The following is a 20,906-nucleotide window of genomic DNA, read 5'->3' on the forward strand; positions in this document are numbered from 1 at the left end:
ATCCAATCAATAAAATAACATTAGACCAACAGTCCACAAAATTAGAAGAGAAAATTTAAGCTAATGTCCAGTACTTAGAGCATTCCACAGCTGAATCAGTAGTTGAATGTAAGCATTCCATAACAGCATTAGTGACGGAATGTAAACCAAATCGAACTGAACTGGAAAATAAGTTAAAGGAGGTGTGTACTGACATTATGATCACCAATGATGCTATAAGAGTAGTGTGTCTTCATTTATCAAGTTTAACCAAACGCGGTTATTCATACAGTGCTGAATGTAAGAAAAGTGTGGTGAACCACATGAATTTGTACGAGCGGTACAGGATGAATGTATGCAGGGCAATGAAGTTCAAGAACGTGAGATCGATATTGTTTAGCAGGAAGTGTGAGGGGTAAATTTTAGGTTGACGAATTAGAAAAGCAACAGGGGCTTACGGATAAGAAATGTGAAGCTATTAGTTTTCGTATGAATAGGCAGGAAGTTGTCACACATGAATTAATTATGTACGTAAAAGTATTCGCGCAAAAGGGAGGTGATATTAGGAAGTACAAGCGCACATGCAGGTTCTAAAATAAACAGTGAACGTTCAGACGGAATTAAACAAACGTTACTAAGTTTCAGGGAGCACAATAAAGCTAGGGCTAAATAAATAATTGAGCATTTTGATAAAAAAAAATGGTTGTTATTGCGAAATTGAAAACAATCGAGATGTTTCACAAGAAATGCATAAATAAGAGAGAACGAACCGTGAGTTGTTGGCACGCCAATAACATTGAGGATAAAAACGAACGTTTACAGGTTAGTGCACGTTCATCACCGTGTAAAAAGAACCAGTTCAATACAGAGTACCACGACTCAAATTACCAAAGCAAAGGGTTCGAATGCGATGGATCTGATAGTAGTGTGAAACGAGTTTATTGACGTAAATCCTCTAAATCCAGGTGTGTCTTTCAGTCAAGGAATTTACGTACTTGCGTTTAGAAAACGGGCTCCCAGGTACTACAACTGCGCCCTCATATATTCACAATTTAAAAGACAAAGCTAGAGTAGTGAGAATATATGAGAATGAATTAGTTCACATCATCCCATGTCTTGTCGAACAAGTGCCAAAGAATGGGTTGCAAATTATCCGAAAAATTAGATGTTCAATCAGTTTAAAAAGGTATTAATAGATACGTTCGATTCAGGTACCACTATAGACAGTCAGATTGCCTCGTGTGGAACTAGAAGTTTTGACCCAAAGTTCCTTTCTAGTATTGCAAGACAAAGTTCTGAATATGTTCCCTGAACGACTGGCTGAACTTTAAGGAGAATGTTCAGATTGTATAAATGTAGCTCGTGTTTTAGGTGGAATCGTCCACGAAACAATTACGAAATAGTATATCTGGGAAACAATATTATAAATGAGATAATAATATCTTGCTCATTAGATATTTTCATCACCCTAATAACTGAAAAATCTGTGTACCACCAGTCCTGGTGGGCAACATACTCACCGCGTACCATACTAATATTGGACATCCAGGTGCTAACCACACATTAGCACTTATATCCAAAGCATTTCATTCGAAAGGATTAAGAAATTCAGTTAAGAACATCATCAATAATTGTATTATGTGTGCTCGTATAAAACAAAATCAAAACCCACAAGCTAAGTTGTTAAGTACCATTCCGTGTCGAAGACCACAAGATTGTATTTCTATTGATATGTTGGTGGCTTACCCAGTAGGAAAATCGCAAAAGCGCTTTGGCCTTGTCATTATGGATTTAAATATACGTTACTGTGCTTCGTTTGCATTGAGTTCAACCGCTAAAGCAATCGTTAGATGTTTTAAGAATTCATTTTGATAGGTCTACCAAACTTCATTTTGACAGATAATGCTGTTATCTTTCACAGCAAATGTTTCCTGCAGGCTGTGAAAAATTAATATGTAGTTGTGAGATATTGTGTAATTTACCACACTCTCGTGAAGAAAGTAAATAAAGAGTTAGTGCAGACATTAAGAACTTTATGCTCACAGTTACACACTAAATGGGCTGAAGTTTGACACAAGATGTAGTCTTGTACAACTATTCGATCCCACAAAATTATCAAGTTTTTCCAGCCAGTTTGCATTTAAACATTGATTTCTCACGTCCAATATATTTCCATTTTGGCATTAATGTTCAAAAATACATCTCTTCACAGGATGAGACTGACTGGAGCAACAAACTAATTTTGGTCAACGGAAAAACATGTAAAAAAAATAAAAGGTTAAACCAAGGTGAAATGAAACTTAAAAGCATAGACGAATAGTACGCGTTGGAGATTTTGTGTTTCTACGACAGCATAACTTTAGCAGCCTCATAAAGAAACAAATTGCAAAATTTGTTGAACTTTTCCGAGGGTCGTATATTTGTGCAAGTGTGTCAAGTAATGACAGAGTTGTAGAATAGTGGGACCCTTTAAATAGAGGAAGTATAGATTACCATTCTATTAATAGAGTTAAAATGTGAACACCCACACCAAAAACATTTAGTACTTGGTTGTTGTTTGAAAAGACACACCTGAGAATGTAATTGGTAAAAGACCTTCCCAATCAGTTGGAAGAGATTGATACTTTAATACCTTTGTTGCAACCGGAGTATAAAATTTATAATCAGTGAAGGGGATAATGAGACGGAAGTTATGAAATATTGTGTTCAATTTTAAGAAGCGCCCAGGTTACATTATTTTTTGTATAAAATACGTGATCTGTATGCCACTGATTTTTGAATGCGCTCACCAGAATGTACCAGTGATTGTCTTAGGGTCACTATGTCCAACTTTCCTTGTGGTCTTCAATAATGGCATTAAACAAGAGATGGGTTGAGATAAAGAGAGAATTTGAATTGAATTCCTCTAAACATTTAGTTCAAATGTATAAAAATTATTGGTCATTAATCTAATTTATCCGCATCGAATTTCGAATATTAGGTTTTTTTTTCAGTTTTCTGGAAATACCCATCGTCATCGATCCACCAGCCCGAGGAGTAAACGATACCAACTCATAAACGGATACGTTTGCTTAAAATGTTATGATTTGTTATTCCTTTACAGCATTTGGAGATGCAGGAATGAATTTGGAAGCCAGAGAAATTACAGTATTTAAAATTTTCGGAACAGGTACACAATTTAGAACCGGCTTTCGCAATTTTATACTGAACCACCACTTTTTAAAATTAAGAGTATTCCGTTTCGGATACAGATTCTGTGTATCGAATTCTTGTTAGAATGTTTGTTTTTGGATGATTTATTCATTTTCAAGTGTTTCGAGTTTCGAGGTGACAAGCTATAATCAAATCTTATTACATAATCCTTTTTGGAGTTAAATTTATTTTCCCTTATATTTATGTTTGTTTATCTGTCTCCATGCAATCATATGATTAGAGAAATGATTAGGAAATTGAAGATATCCACAGACTTGTTTAGAGAAAAAATATTAAATTAAACTTAACTAATTTCAAACTAACTATTGTCTGTTTCAATTAATGAGTTTTTTTTTTTTTTGCTTTGGTTCTGTTGGCAAATATCAATGATACACTGAATTTTTTAATGTGCCATTGACATATTGTGAATTCGGTAAATTTTAAGCAATACTGAAGGAATTTGGCGAATCTTATTTGGCTTTGCAAAACTATTCGTCAGTTTGTTTGCCTAAAATATCGACAATGAATAATCAATATGTATTTGTTCAACAATACTATAATTTAGACATAAATTGAGTTCAGCAATAACGGTATTATAATGCAAGAAGAGTTTGGAAATATTGTAATTCAACCACCACACTTAAGGACACCACTTCTCTCTTTTTAATGATACAGTGGTGAATCAGGGTAGTGACCGGTTAGAATCCTTAGGTATGTACAACGTTTGCCAGTTGATTAAATATCTCAAAAGTTTTTTTAGGCATTTAGTATTTGTCATCTTAAGAAAAAAGGGATAAAGTAAATAAAATTGTCGTTTGGATTTTAGACGTTAACATAATGTTTTGTTTCGATTTAAAAGGAAAATAACTAAATACTATCCCTACTGGGTCTTGAAATAACTCTATTTTCTATCTTCTACTGTCGTCGTGAATTGGCCTGGGGAAAAGGAAAAACAGTTCGCAGTGGCTTTCTACAGTGGTACGACAGACACCGCTAGATTTGACCATGCTACTGATAGTATCAAATACACATGTCAGTGAGACCGCATAATGTATTGGCCATTGCTGCATAAATCTACATTTTCTAAATGTACTAGGCAATAGATAACATTATGTATAAATAAATATGTTTTGATACGGGGCTGTGATGCCATTTTCCCCCAAAGGGATTTCTTATTGTCGTTTTCATTGAATTCTTTTCGTATAATGCCTCCTCAAGGCCTAGATGTCGACAGTTCAAATTGGGATGGGAAAAATATACTCAGATGTGTCATGGTAAGTATGCATAAGCATTCAACTAGGGTGGTAAAGGTTTTAATGTACGAAGCGATTCACTCTGAATCGTCAGGAGAATTTGGCCACTCCTGCATACTTGGGGTGAAAGACAATAAGTCAGCGGTCGTTGATATTACTAATTAATTCACTAACCTACATATTTTTTTATATCATTGGCTTACACCTGTGATGCATCAGTTTACAGGATAGCGCCTTATGGGCTTCAGCACTTTTTAACCCATTTATAATATGTCGAAATGTTTCACGAATAAGTAGTCACGTTAGAGAATATATAGTTATTTTAATTATTTTATATGTATTTATGTAAAGTATATAAATGTTAGGTAGAATTTTGTCTCATGATGATAATTGCAAATATATAGATTTTTGTCTAGCTATTGAAATTTTACCAATCTTGTAGTAGATATTTTGTGCTTTGTAATTGGAAGATAGTTAGTATTAAAACTTCGTTAGTATATTGTGAAATGTTTTGTTTTAGTATATTTTAACGATTTTTTTTGAATGACATATAAATGAATGAACATGAATGAACCTGTTTACAAACATGAAAGACACATATTAAAGAAAGTTATATGAAGTCATTTTGTTTTAATGATCCTTAATCAGTTCGTCCATTGCTCAACGACTAACAGATAAATTAGAGGAAGCCTAATTTCGTTTGGAGTATTAATTCTTGTTAAAAATCTCATTAATCAAATTTTACTTCAGTTTTTGTTTTCCTTGATTATAAATGATATAAGGTTAAAGGAACTTCCGTTATATTATTTATATGAACAACATTTTTCACCCAATGGCGAAAGCGCTCATTGGCTCGAAAAAGAAATCATTGTTTTGATTTAGAACTTTCTGCTAAATAATGAAGAATTTAATTCGGCATATTGAGTTGAATTTCGTACTTCGAAATTAAATATTTCCATTTTACTAAATGACTGTAACAATGTACTATTCATGAGTTCAACATCTCATTGTTCTGATAATTATTAATCATGAACTAACCCTCTGATTAGCAACGGAATACATGTATCCTATGGAAATATTTCAAACATAATTGAAAATGTTGTTTTACAAAATTCTAATAAGAAATACATGTTGTTCTTCCATCGGTTCAGATGTGACTAGGGGACAGTTTATTTCCAAAACTGAAAAGATGTCAAGAATATCCCACATTAAAGGAGTCGTACATATAAAAGAATATTCACATTAAAAAATTGGTATTCTAATGATTAAGTAGGCACGCGGATATTGATAGTGCTCATTGAGTGAACATAACAATTATATGGAAGATAGTTCTGTATTGTTCGTAACGGCAGGGAATGGCATTTGAGCAGAAAATTATTTTAGTGCTATTTTAAGATACTAAAAGGCTAATAAAGAGGACCCTCTATTACACATTTATTGTTATAGAGTATGCGTACGGTAACGTCGTGCAAAGGACATATTTTGAAAATGATGGTTAATTGTCGTCAATTCTAGAATACCTTCTTTGTAGATACTAGAAGAGTAGAGAATGTTTTTTATAATTATTCGATAATTCTAGCGGTAGATAGAGTATCCTTCTTGTAAAATTACTTGTGGTTGATGTCCATAGATGGTTTTAGTGTGAATATATTTGCTATTGCCAGTAAAATGGCTTGTTGAAGACAACGTTATAAATGTTTGTTTGAGTCACCAATTGTATGTTACTAATATTGTAGAAATCCGAGCAATAATGTCAATGCGAACGTAATACTCCAGTCAATGTTAGAAACGCAAATTTACCTTCTTAGCAACTAGTAATTTAAAGAGAAAAGAAAAGGAAAATGTTTCTTTTATATTGGTTTTAAATAATGACAAATTCAAAATAATTTTGTGAGTTGACATGGAATCTTAAATTCGTTTGAAATATATCAATGTGTTTTACATTTTGTCGTTCGAGCAAGACAATTACTAAAATTTTAGATTTTGAAGAATCTCGTATTTTATTAATATGCTGTTGCAATTTGAGAATTTTAATGCTTAGTGTACAATTAAAATATGTCTTATTTGACTTAGATACGTTTTGATGACACGACTAAAATACGACTTTGAAACCAATATGTGTACTATCCAAAAATACGTGTTTCAGAATCCTAAGGTACTTACGCAGCAATGTTTGGAATGGGAGTTTGGCTACGTTGATATATCTTGAAGTAGTCAAAAACTACCTCTATTAAAATTGTTGCGCAAGTGCCGCAGGATCCTGATGCATGGATATTTGTGGAGGACACATACTAATTCTTAAGTGAAGTCTTGACCGGGCTACGGTAGTTCCCAAAGTATTCGAGCTATGGACCTCCAAAGTTAAATTTTTTCGTGTTTTCGGCAGTCTATAACTTCGAAGGGAAGCATTTGTGAACCCAGGTTTGTGTATACTTTTTGCTTATCTTGGTGTCAAGAATCACCTAACGTTGTTGGTGTTATTTTGAAATACCCTGTATATATATATATATGTTTATACATTATGTTCAACGAAAAAGATTGAGAAACATCGAAACGTGTAACTTTAGTGAGACAGCAATATCTGAAAAACAAATTATAAAATATAAAATAACACAAGATGCACATATACAAATGATAATAATAATCATAATCATAATAATAAACTATTAATGATGCCCTAACTTTGCCTTAAAAGAATTGGTGGCTTTAACGTCATTGGGATGTATAGCCTTACGTTTCATGGAACAAGAAGTGCATTGTGTTTTCATATATACAGTGTGGTCCCAATATGCCATTACTCGGTAGTGAATTTCCAATGACCTAAATCCGTATACAGGCTGTTCCATAATACAGCGACTTTCCTAGTGGCACTTAAGTGAAATCTATTAACCCTTCGAAGGGCAGGATTCTCTAAGAAAATTGAATCAATTTACTCAGAAACCTTTGGGCGCCATAAAGGATATCATCACGTTTTTGAGGCTCAATAATTGTTTTAATCAACAGGAGATAGACAGTCTAAACAGTGCAAACTTCCATCATTTTGTTAAATACACCTCGTATGAAGACAATTCCGGAAACTTCCTGTCTCTCAAACATATACATGTATGTTCCATTTGTCTGCATAAATTAGTTGCTGTGATAGAATCACCAGAGGTCCTAATATCGCGAAAACGAAAGAAAATCACAGCAGTGCATTCTATGAAAGGGTCTCATCGTTAATTTTAGGCATTGTTTCAGCCCAGATGTTACAAGTGAAAATCGGGATTTTTTCTCCAGGCCCGAGATTACATTGGTATTGGCAGAGATGACAATTCTTTCGGGCGGAGTAACCCGATATCGATAGAGGTGCTCTGCAAAATCGCTCTCACCCGTGGTATTAACAAAGGCTTTGCTGAGCTCTCCATTAAATCAGTGAAGATTGTTTTGCTTTAATGTGTATGATAATAATATTTTAATATGTGCCAGTATTCAAAATGAAACTTCGTTGGCTAATGTATTAACGAGGAGGATTCTAAAGATTTCAGCGCGAGAACGCATACATACTTTGGCGTTTAGAAACTCAGAACTTCAATTCATAGGATCAGCCTCTGGGACCTGCACGTTCGTACGGTTCGACGATACAAGGGCGGACTTCAAGTTGAACCTATTGAACAGACATCGTTGTGAGTATTACAAACATATTAATGCAATAACCACCTGGTAAATACGTCGATAGTAATTCGTGAAAGGGCCCAGCTCACAAAATGGTATATTATTAATTTGTTGAAAATAAAATAATAGTACATTCTGAGTATTCATATTAGTGTAATCTGCGTGTGATTTAATTTACAGTTACAATTATACGTCTGATGTATTACGTAGTTGATCTCGTCAACTCGGTTTTTAGCATGGAATTTGGATTGAGTTAATTAAAACCTTCACTTGACACCTATTATCGGTGCTTATAAGGAAATACATCCTTCGCAATTTCGATATATGGTTGGTATCAGCGCAGTGAAACTGGTTTGGTGCAGCAAGTTGGGAAAAGAGAGAGAGGGATAAAGGGGGATATACAGAGGAAAGGAAAGTAGAACAAAATAATTACTTTATTTCGTTCAGAACATAAGTTGTAATTAGTAGCGTATTCATGTTAATGAAAAATGTACCTAACCAAACAAACTCACTTTAATGTATAACAATTTTTTTAATATACAGAGTGAAACATTAGGCATTACACGCCCTTTTGACTTTTAAAGTAATATACAGTAAACATTGAAGTTTGTCACGATGCAAATCAAATTCGGAAGACGTTGTTGTAGTCACACCTGGAAAAGCAGTTTTTCACACCCAGTATAAAAATGTGATTTCTTGACTCGCGGTATAAAATTGTGATATCTTGATTGTGATTAGGTAACGAAAAAACGTAGAATAGCACACTTATTTCTGCCTGGCAAACTAAGGACGTTACAGCATGATAGTGTTAGATATTCTAGAAGCTTCTAACAGCAATAACCCAAGGGTGACGAATGAGGAAACGCAAGTGCTTATTATCTTAGCTTCGAAGTCTTCAATCATAATGTCGGGTATTTCTAAGAAATGGGTGAAATGTTAGAAGAAATTGAATACTCAAAGTTTATGAAAAGGATGTGTTTCGGAAAAGTGGTTAGATATGTATCATACCTAACCATGTAGATATATTAGAACAGACGTAAAGATCTTTAATTTGATTGAAATTTAATATCTCAAAGCATCCCGAGGATATTAAGAACACATGTGGAGAACTTTATTGCTTGAAATGATACATTTTGTTTCAAATTAGAAAAAAATATTAGTCTTCTTTGTTTAATTGTCGTCATATTAGGAGATCCTGGTAGTGGTTATCGTAAGAAGCTCTCATAATTGCTAAATTATCTGGTACTAAAATTAACACTACATAAATATTTTGTGTGACTGCGTGTCTCTATTTTTCTCTATAATGATGTGTTCATTCTATAGTGTAACATATAAACCTTAGTATGTAGTTAAGTCTGATACCGTATATATTAACGTAGATGGAATCGAGATTTCGAAAAAAGGACATTATCTTTCTTGGAGAATATAAGTGGTGTGGAAACTCGTCCGCTCCTTTTATCATTTAATTTGACGTATGAGAGCTTAGAAACCCAGAGCTTTTAATGTACACTATAAAGAAAAAAGTATCTTACGTTTGTTGCTCTATTTTTCATATTTTGCATGCAGACGTTTGCACTCTTTGATGTTTCGTATTGTTTACTTCCATCATCCTGTTTATTGAATTTTTTACAGGTTCCATAAATATGCTGTTTTCATAAAAGCCACGCGAAAGAGAACAATTTCTCACTCAGACGAGAAATCTCATCCTATCGAGGAGTATAGTCGAACACATTTGGGAAGCAATGTGCAAACTCATGCAGGTTATTATTCTCATACATGCCAACAATGTGGAAAAAGATTTATTCGAACGTCATATTTGGCAAGACATATGTTACTACATAAAGATATAAAACCTTACAAGTGCCAGGAGTGTAGTAAGGGATTTATGCTAAAGAGTAGTTTGGCAAGACACCTGCTAATACATACAGGTAAAAAACGTCACACTTGTCAAGAATGTGGAAAGGAATTTACACAAAAGGTTACTTTAGCAACACACATTTTAATACATGGAAATGTAAAACCTCACAACTGCCAAGAGTGTAACAAGGGATTTAGTGACAAGGGTAGTTTGACAAAGCACATGTTAATACATAGAGGTATAAAACCTTACAAGTGCCAAGAGTGTAAAAAGAAATTTAGACAAAAGGGTCATTTAGCAGCACACATGTTAATACATACAGGTATAAATCCTTACATGTGCCAAGAGTGTAAAAAGGGATTTAAGGAAAAGCGTAATTTAGAGAGCCACATGTTAATACATAGAGGTATAAAACCTTACATGTGCCAAGAGTGTAAGAAAGAATTTAGACATAAGGGTAAATTAGCAAGACACTTGTTAATACATGGTTGTATAAAACGTCATAAGAGTTAAGAGCTTAAGAAGCATTTTAGTCAAATTGCTAATTTGGCAAAGCACACGTTAACAGATTATTAAACCTTAAAAATGAGAAATGCGGCGGAAGGGATTTAGTCTAAAGTCTACTTTGGCAAAACAAATGTTAATTCAAAAGAGATGTAAAACGTCACACGTGACAATGCTGTGCAACAAAATTTCTTCTAAGTTCACATTCAGCACAACACATGCCAATACGTACACTTCAAAATCTCACTATTGCCTTGGGTGTACCAAAATATTTGTTATATCATGTCGCTACACGCATCATAATAAATTGAGGGCAAATACCTCACACTTGGCAACAATGTATAAAGAGATTGTCATCCTATATGCCAACCGTGTGAAGAAAAATTTATTTCAGCAAGGCGTTTTGCAACGCACATGATATACATACTGTTAGAAACCTCATTGCGCCGACAGTGCTAGAAAGAATTTAGTTAAAGTTCAAACAGTGCAAAGTAACGTTTTATACATACACCTGAGAAACGCATAAACTGCAGGAGAAAATTTGATCCACCTCTAATGTGATAAGACACATGTTTCGATTCAAACGCTATAATACTGACGTTTCCCAGCCATCCTTATGAGACTCACTAATTTATGCTTTGATATATATTAAAGCGAGAATTCGATTTTTTTTTTCTGGATCAAGTTTCCATATAAGGCATTGAACGCAATTATATCTCTAAGAGTTTTGATTGACAAATCTTTTTCTTATACTTATTGGATATACCAGTACATGTGTTAGGCGTAGATTGATTAGGAGCAACACTCGTATATCCTGTCAGGATTTTTTGCGCTCTGTACGTATATATTATTTATGCTCGTGTCTGTATGTCTTTTATAATAAGGCTCTGGCTACGACACTTACGTTAGATTCTGTGGTCATAACTTTGCCACCAATCTGCAGTGCTAGTTAGTCTTTAGAATAAGAATACATTTCCAACGTAAGATTTAATGTCTTCTGCGATAAAAAAAGAGAATAAACCAGCACTTGAACAATCTTGTTTTATTGACAATTAACTAAACTAGCACTTAATAACAGTTACATATCTACGTAACTGCACGATGTAAACATGGAACTCCAGTGTTTCTAGTCTTCAACGGCTATAAGCCCGTAGCGCAATAATAAATAATTTACCAATAAACAAATGCGTGTTAGTAGCATAAAAATAACTGCAAAAATGAGCAATCCAAAAATATTGTGTGGATTCAGTTTCCTTTTTCCACAAACACCACTTAGAAGCCAGTGGTAAATTATTACGTGATCAATTTTCTATATTTAAGAGGTGAGAAGAGAGGTATTCAACTATATCTCAGAAACTGTTTTTCACCGTAATTTCAGCCACTTTCCTGGTTTGTATTTTTAGTCTTACCCTCTTCAAGAAACAAAAAAAAAAAAAAAAAAAATGATAATTCGTTAGGGAGACACCATTTGTTCTGAGAAAATAGGATTAGTTCCTAATTTTTTCTTTTTTGCTTATCCTTTGTGTTTCCAGCAGCTAACGTCATTTTACTGTTGGTGTATAAAAACAGCGAGAGCGCTACAATTGCCGGAATTAGAAATTCATAATTAATTAACGTTGCACAAAGTGAAAAAAAAATTGCAAAGAGACAATTTGTAACTTCATATTTGATTAAAGTTTGTTTTCGCAAGGAATCTTTGATTATAATCAAAATATTGATTCATGTGTCACGTTGAAATGATTTGGGATTCCTTTTTATATTTCGAGAGTTTTATTTCCAAGTAATTCAACTGTGAAAAAACGTTAAAATAGTAGTGACTGACTGTCTACATAAATGGCTACAAAGTTTGGTAGAAATTGCCCCAGGCGTTCCAGAGTTACGGTGGAAAATAATTTCGCATATCTACGTATATATATATAGTATGCAACCAGTAACTCTTGTGCTGCCCCGGATGATTCCCAATCCAGATGGGAATTATTTTCTCTTTTGCGTAAACCTGAGCTTAAATGTCATCAGCATTGCCGCCTAGCAGCTTAGTGACCCCCGAAAAGGGAATGAAATTTCATACAGTCCAAGCTATTCATAGGAACAAGGAAGACATGTCAGATGTTTCTAAGGTTTACACGTAAAAGTAATAATATTATTACGTGTTTGGATTTAAAGATAAAATTATCATTTGCGGCAACAAGACACGGAGTATAAATATTTGTTAGCTAATAACGGTAATGAATTTTGTTTCGCCTTCTTGCAGGTAGAACAGTGAGATGACATCATAAGTAGGATCAATCTCGTGACTAGAGTTGTAAGTTCAATCAATATTTGTAATTTATGTACAGGTAGGAATAATTTCTACTAAAACGCAACAAAATTTTTGCCCATACTAACAATAAGGAAGAGCCTTATGCATTTATCAATTGTTGGCTAAACACGTTACGTTTCGAGACAGTACGAAACAAGGTCGATACAGATGACGTAGTTTTGTGTTCTTGGCATTTCACGTGGGAGGGAAGTCGTCTCAATTCTGAAACCTCGAGAAATTAAATATTTTTATTGTAGTATGTATCAGAAATATCAATATTGCAAATCATAAAAATTTCATTAATTACTTACGCGGGCATCGAATTCCTGACCCCAACCTTCTGAAACTAACGCTCAAGCCACTACTGTAACACATTTCTATTCTGCGAGAAGGGAAACACTGAATGTGCAATGATTCAGTAAATTACACACTTTTACGATTCCAATGTGATAATCATAAATCTTTCTGATTTCAGTCATGATAAAATAGTAGTGTTACGTAGAAAGAATACTGTAGAGAATTCAACTTAAATTAACTACTAAAGTGACATACAAACAGGCAAGGCCATGAAGGAGAAACTTTCCTTTAGAGTGCTTCCAACTGTTGACAGGCACAGTAACGTGCCATGAGGGGAGCGAGCGGGATGGAGTCTTCCATCTTCTGTGTGTTGTTGAATCTGTAAAACCAAACCAAATAAAGAACAATATTAATGCAGAAAACGCTCAACATCTTAGCTATTCATAACATAACTATTGCGTGATCCGATTAACTCTAGTATATCCACATATCATTTGTCATACTTTACCGAAATAGCCATGACTTTTCCGACAATCTGATACTACATATGTTAATATGCAAAGATCATTGATCTCCTCACTTATTCACTTACTCTCTTATGATGATGAAAGACTTTTGCGTTCTTCCTTAGATATAGAAAGGTGAAATCTGGTATCTAGACTTCGCGTAGCGAGCAAGTAAACAAATAGAAAGCAACAGGATATTGGCCTCCCCGAAAACCTCCTACAATGCAGTGTGTTGATTCTTACATAAAAAGATTTGAAATCCAATCAGAAAATTCATAAAATATAAAATATGTAGTCAAGTCTCGACCTTGCATTAATAAAGGGATAACAGAATTACAATATCAATTACGTAAAAAATACCTTCCAATAAAGAAGAAATAATTTCTACAAAGGAATTCGAACCCTGGTCGCTGTAATGGCAGTTACCTGCCTTCACGCTGCGATCAATTCCCCACACGAAGATAAGAAAAAACTAGCAATTATGTTGCAGAAACTTAGAACGTATTATTTCTACACGTGTTGATATAATTCAAAGAATGTGAAAATAGTTTCTACCGTCTCTTCTTCGTTGGAAACTAGAAGGTAAAGAAGAATTGTAATGCATATCAGGACCATCGCAGAAACCGATTACGTAGTCTTAACCTGAAGAACGTTACGTGATATGTTCCTCATTGACGAACGTCTATATAACTTTATTTAGAGTTGAAGAAGGAAATTTCGTGTAAGTTATTGTCACACAAAAGCAAGACACTCCTTGCAGAGGGATAAATCATTGAGTCGTTTTAACTTGGCCACCAGGGTGCTCCTTTAACCGTGTATATTCGACGTTAACCGTTTGAGATAAACTAAATCTCGTTCGCCATATACTTTTATAATAAAATTACTCGCATCTGTTTACTTTATTTCATACATCTTCCATACTCACTTTCTAAGGATCGGCGACAGTCGCCATCGAGATTCATACAAGTATACGCACTCATTCAACATTTTTCAATGCATGATGTAGAGGCAAGGGGTACTCTTGACTCTCGGAGCTCACTTTAGAAACAATTCGTCCGGCAAAACTAATACATAATAATAATCGCTTGCGCATGACTGGCGATAGTTCGTGCTTGTCCTTACAGGATTTTTCGCGATGAATCGTAGGATTGCGGCGAAAATGAAGCCCTCGCTGCCAGACTGACTTGCCCGTGTGGGAATTTTTGCCTTGGTCCCTTGAGTCAATAATAAAAATAATAATATTTTTCACATACTATCACTGAAGTGAACTAACTGTGTCAACAGATATATATTATAGGTACCCCTTCTGTACGGCCACGGCCACATGTACCCTTATATTTTTTTATAGAATGCATGGCTACGCTATTCTGGTAAGAAGTTCACGAATAACAACAGAACTTTATTTTGGTAGGCGCAGTTTAATTGCCTAATTTAAAAAGAATGAACCCCAAAGGAGAGAATTGATATAAGCCATATTTATTAGGTATATTGAATGCAGCTGTATGAAGTTAATCAACACCTGATTACGAGGCCCTAAAGAGTAACCGGGGCCCTTTCCAAATTTCCTAAGATAGAAGTCCCTTGAGATGCTAATTAATTTTCTTGTTTGCCTTTTTTATCAGTGGCAGCTATTCAGATTTCGGCTCCCAGCAAAAGATTTTAAGCCCTCTTCACAGGAACGTAATTTCAGGATATTGAAGGGACGCTAAGAAAGAGCGTCTAGAATTGCCACACATCCGCGAGGTTCCAAGGAACAGAGCCTGCGGTCCGGGGTCTAATTCCTCAGAAACTGCTGAATTTACTGGAGTATAGTACGTTTGGCAAGAAGATCCGTTAAACCACATTCTGCATACTAAAGACTAACGCTACGGACTTCTAAAGTACGCCGAATACTCCATAAGATCCGTACTTGGAACCCTATAATTTACACTTGGACTTGTCAGTTCTCATGTGTTGCATACTTGGAAGGACGCAAAAATAATAAAAATTGAACGCTTCTCTGAGGTTTTAAGAATTGTTTCAATATCAATCAATTTGAATAGTAATGCATTAATCAAACAATGTTACAATTAGCTCATTGTTTCAAATTTTCTCTGTGTCGTTATTCATATCAAGCCCGGTAAGTTAAACCAAATTTTAAACTTGCACTTCAAGAGAAATCAAAGAATTTAGATTTTCATTCGTGTGTACTAGCAACGAATTCATATGAGTTATCTACTTCTCTTACATTATATGTAGTTATATTATTTTCTGTAATTGCAATAAGTGTAACATTGCATAGCTAATGTAGTGTATACTACATTTAGGTTATTTAAGATATTTAGGATATAAATGACATTTAATATATATTTTATTGGTACAAAGTAGTACTCTTTATTGCTTTCTTTAAACCGATTCAATCACATCGCAAACATCCCGACCCCTATTTATATCGGGCCGCATCCAGGATTCTATGGCAGGGGTGAAACAGTACATTTCAATTAAATTTGATTTTTACTGGCTTTAGGCATCTGCGGTGTAAATGTGGGAACGAAATGGAAAAGGTCTGTGTTCGGCCTCGGTAACTGAACTAACGACTTTCCAGAATCGCACTTAACGCTTTACCAATTGCGCCATGGCTGGTTTGTATCGGTAGCCTGTATTTTGCGTTATATAATTAATTTGATTCTTTAGATCAGGAACTTCACCAATCAGGGAGTTCAAAATGTGTTAATATGGGTTTAAAACTTTACTCCGTTGAATTTATATGGAAAAGTGACAACTTTGAAAATATCCTTGTTTTAACATTTTTTTCCACAATGAACATCATTAATAGAAATGTTATTTATTTCGAAACTCTTAACTTTCCTTGTTTGGTAAAAAGGTGATGGCTTGAGTTTCAGACAATAAGGAACACTCTGATTGGCCAAATTAAAAAGACCTCAATGATTTATCCCTGTACATGCGACGTCTCCTTTCTCTTCTCAGTGGCGAAGTTGGAAGAACACGCGCCTACTGGTCACAGGATAAATGGTTCTTGCCCACCGCGGGGTATATCTTATACTATTTTTAAACTCACTTTAATGTAAATAAATCACGCATATAGGCGATTTAACATATTTCGGGGCTGAAATTTCGTGGTTCTTTGGCATTTCGCCGCGTCTTTGCTGCTGGTGGAGTAAGTTTTAAAACAGAAGTAGGGCCACAGCGGATTGCAGCTGCGAAGCCGTCATTTTTTCCGAGAGGTCACTAATTGCCTATCGCTAAGCCACCGACGCTTTCGGTATGGGGTAGTTTGAGTTTCAGGATGTTTACATTATGTTTTCTTTTCCCAAATTTCAAAATAAAAGCAAAACTTCCATACGAAATAACGTAATAAAAAGGAAATGTTTATAAAAGTGCATTTGAGTGCGCGGGCCACACACCACGTCTTCGCGGACCAACAGTTATAGATTTTGATCTCCCCAATATCGATTAGACTGATAAAATGTTGAACTCGACAATATGCAATGCATATTAATGGCTCGTGAAAGAATATAATTATAAAGAAATACACAAAGAGATGTATTTAATCTGTAGTTTCATATAACAGTTTAGCCTCGATGCTGAAGCAGGACGTTAAACTTCCTCATCTCTAAATGCTGCAACAACATCCACTAATGCTACTATCACTCATTTGCAACAATTTACTTTGACAATTTAGACTGGAATGCTGTTGACTACTTGCTACTTTCTATTTTTAGTCCTTGAGTCATGCCCCAAAAATTTGGTGATCGGTTCCACTCAGGGTGGCAAAATCCCCAATACTTTTTGGAAAGTTCCTTGCCCCAAAGTGTGAAAAATGCCTGGTGGACTTTTCTCCGGCACAGCTTTGTCCTTGTTATGTCGTCATCAATATAGCCGCCAGATGATTTCATCTCATAAACATTAAGAAACAATAATTTCAATATCATTCATGATGGAAATTTCATTCTTGCTCTGTTTCTTAGGAAACATTCCAGGGGTTGATTTCAATAATCAATATATGTTATGTACGGCCGCCATTTTGAAATATAGCGCCTCGAAGTGAAAAGTTTACTCGACATACAATTCTTATATTTAACGCTAAATAACTACGAAAAGATTAGATTTACAAAAAGCAACTTCAAACAAACGCAATAAACCATTTCAAGATCTTTCCAACGAGCCAAGTATTGTTTTTCTATCTTTAAAAATAACGGAGTTATCGCATTTGATGTATTACAAGGGGTAGTTGCTTAGATTGAAGTGTTGTCAAACATTTCGCATGATTGGCAACAGATGACTCTGTCTCAATTGAAACATGGTGGTATAGATTTTAGGAAAAGAGTAAAAGTCTATTTGATTTCCGAATAACTACACATCAGGATGACATAAAATATCCGGTCAACGGGTAATATCCCGATGACGGATAATATCCGGATAACGAACGTGGATATAATGCGGATTATTTATAAAACCCGTATGATGAACATGGAGAGTATCCGGATGATGGACACAATAACATCCGGATGACGGACACAATAACATCCGGATGACGAACAACGGACAATCTCCCGATATTGTCTGTCATTCGGATGATTCAGTGGATACCAAATAATGTGTCATTCGATTTCTTGGATATTTTGGCAATCAAACCCTTTGGTATCTCTGCTGAATAAAATGAATATTTCTCTCGTATGAAGATCTGTAATTGAAACATTCATTCGTAGATACAAGTGGATACAAGATACATAGACATACTGTACAAAACATTAAGGTAGGATTTTAAAACCTTTCGATAGGTTCACCTCGATCTGGATGGTAGCGTTTTGTCGCACATGATGATCTTTTGGCTGTTAGAACCAATAAAAGTTGTGTCATCGCTTTACTTTCACTAGAACAAGAGAAATTATGGTAGAAATGTCAGTTTGAGTCCCTTTTTTTACTATCCCTCAGAGTTCAATTTAAAAAAGTGAGGAACACCTAAGAAGTTTGGTTAGAAATAAAACTAATGGCAGAAAAATAAATGAAATCTTTGAGTTTTACGTTTCACACTTATGCCGGTTAGGCTAAAGGAGACGGTGATGATAAGTGATAAATGAAATGGTGGAATGAAGAACGTGGGAGGAAACGGGAGAACCCCCAGAAAACTCACGCGCACGGTGTTTGTCCACCACAAAGTTCACTTGGCGGGGGATGGGATCGAAGCCAGGAGTCCCAAGCACCAAAGGTGAACGCTCTATTACTGAGCCATCGCGGCCCCACTGATGGCAGAGTTATTGTGTATTAAGAAACTGGCAATACTAGCTCACTAGCTGTAGTTGTTTGGTGAAACGTTTGTGACTGTGCTAGATGGTTCCTTTTTTATAATCTTCGAGATATTATTTTCATTAAGAAGCGATAAATGCAGGTGACTGTTAGTATACAGTCCTATGTATGTTTTGTTTAAGTTTATATTAATGGTTTGTTCAAAAGACAAAAGTTCAAATATGATGTGGAGATATTTCTTCATAAATCTTTCTGCTTTGACCGCACATGGAGCTAAATGTAACTGGAGTAACTACTGAAGTACCTTTAATGAAGCCACCGTCCTTACTGCACAACTCGACAATATTAACTGATTGAAGCACTTGTCACATTTCACTAGATGGAACCAGGTATACAATCGGGTTACAGAAATATTGCTAGTTTTATTCAGATTAAAAAAGATTTCCTAGCAAGATAAAAATTATCTGTTCCTTCCATAAGATTTCTCACGTCAGCTGGTTTTCGTTGAATTAATAATTCGTGCAAATTTTGAATCACAGGAGTCTAAGTCTTATTTTTCGCATCCGATATAACTGTATTTTACAAGTAACTTCAAGTTGGAAGTCTTACGGAAAGAGCTGGGCATTTTACCTTCCTCCAGATAGGTAAAAATAACGTGCAGGCTACACGGTTGCCAGTGCGGATGAAATGGTGGAATTGATATTACGATAAAGATACCAAAAGTTTGAAAGAGATGGCGGAAGAGAAATTACTGTGGATCTATTTTGAAAAATTGTTATTTATGTTTTAGAAAATAGACTCTCCGCTGTAAAATATATAAAGTTGATGGTGACGCATAGGCATAGTCATAATTTACTAGAGTGCTGGTTACACATGAATAAACTATGATCTGTTTCACGTATCAAAGTTACAGTTTATTTTGTACATGTAATAGAGTGAATACTTGATTTTTGTCTTTTCATCACTGTTCTAAAGTAAGAGTAACTTAATATTTGTGGATATGTTATTATACTACTTACTGACCTCATTTAAGTATTAAAGCAAAAGGCAAGCGTAGATTGCATTTTTAGTAGTCTGATATGCTATTCTGTCAAGTAGTTTAACATGAAAGAAAATATTTACTACAGTTTTATGAAAATATACGTAGGTTTTTTCAATAAGCAATATGTTACATATATTTTTATATTTCAATATGCAATATGATACCTCTGTCTTCAGAATGGAATTGAACTGAATTTATCTTCATTTCAGCGGGGGAGGTTCAGCCGGAGGCTGCTCTGCCACCTAACCCTTGTCATCATTACAAAGAAAACAAAGATACAAATAAGATATAAATAACAACATAACATGATACATTCAATAATACTAAGGATAAACAAAACACCCAGTAAATGTAAACAAGATATAGTCTTGTTTCTTGCAACAAATAGCCTTTTAATTTTTAAAGCTGTCGTAAGATGCGATTAGCTTTAATACACTGTTCAGAAATGTGTTTATTCCATCTAAGCCCTTGATCTATTATGAAGCCTAAATCCTTTACAAAGCGAGAAAATGGAATATTGGAATTCACTACAGTTACTTTTAGGTGATCAGGGTTGACTTTGCTCAACTGATGTGATGTTCCCAATACAGTGAAAACACATTTTAATGGATTAAGTAAAAGACCATTCTTTAGGCACCAGTTGCTAACAGCTGAGATATTCCTATTCAGTAACTCTATTATGTCTATAATATTTTCAGGTGTACTACTGATGAAAATCTGTGTATCATCCGCATAGAAGTAAACTGATGAATGTTATATGACTGTAGAAATATCTGCTGAAAAGAGTGAAAATAATAGGGGACCTAATATTGAACCTTGCGGAACTCCTGCCTTTATCAGGGATGGGGTAGATACCTGAGTCTTTTCTCCGCTTAGTATTACTTGTTGCTGTCTACAAGAGAGATAGCTGTAGAACCATTTAATAACTGATTCCGAAAAGTTGTAATATTTCATTTTGGCCAGTAGGAGTTTATGATTTACGAGATCGAAAGCCTTCGAAAGATCCAACAAGACCAAAACTGTTACCATTAAATTTTTCATTGAATTCAAAATTGAATCCGTAATTTTTAAAAGGGCT

The 20,906-nt window shown here is 34.8% G+C and overlaps 1 protein-coding gene across 1 annotated transcript in view; it reads left to right on the forward strand.

Moving 5' to 3' along the window:
- Positions 1–19,842, forward strand: part of LOC145691051 (uncharacterized) — a 38,172-nt gene extending 18,330 nt beyond the window's left edge. Inside the window, exon 3 of the mRNA XM_081766684.1 lies at positions 9,708–19,842. Within this exon, the coding sequence (XP_081622810.1) occupies positions 9,708–10,446 (739 nt within the window). The 3' untranslated portion in view covers positions 10,447–19,842. The remainder of the gene's footprint in view (positions 1–9,707) is intronic.
- Positions 19,843–20,906: the final 1,064 nt, after the last annotated feature.

Source organism: Thermobia domestica, chromosome 7 (assembly GCF_964235325.1).
Source record: "Thermobia domestica chromosome 7, izTheDome1.hap1.1, whole genome shotgun sequence".
NCBI classification, from domain to species: domain Eukaryota; kingdom Metazoa; phylum Arthropoda; class Insecta; order Zygentoma; family Lepismatidae; genus Thermobia; species Thermobia domestica.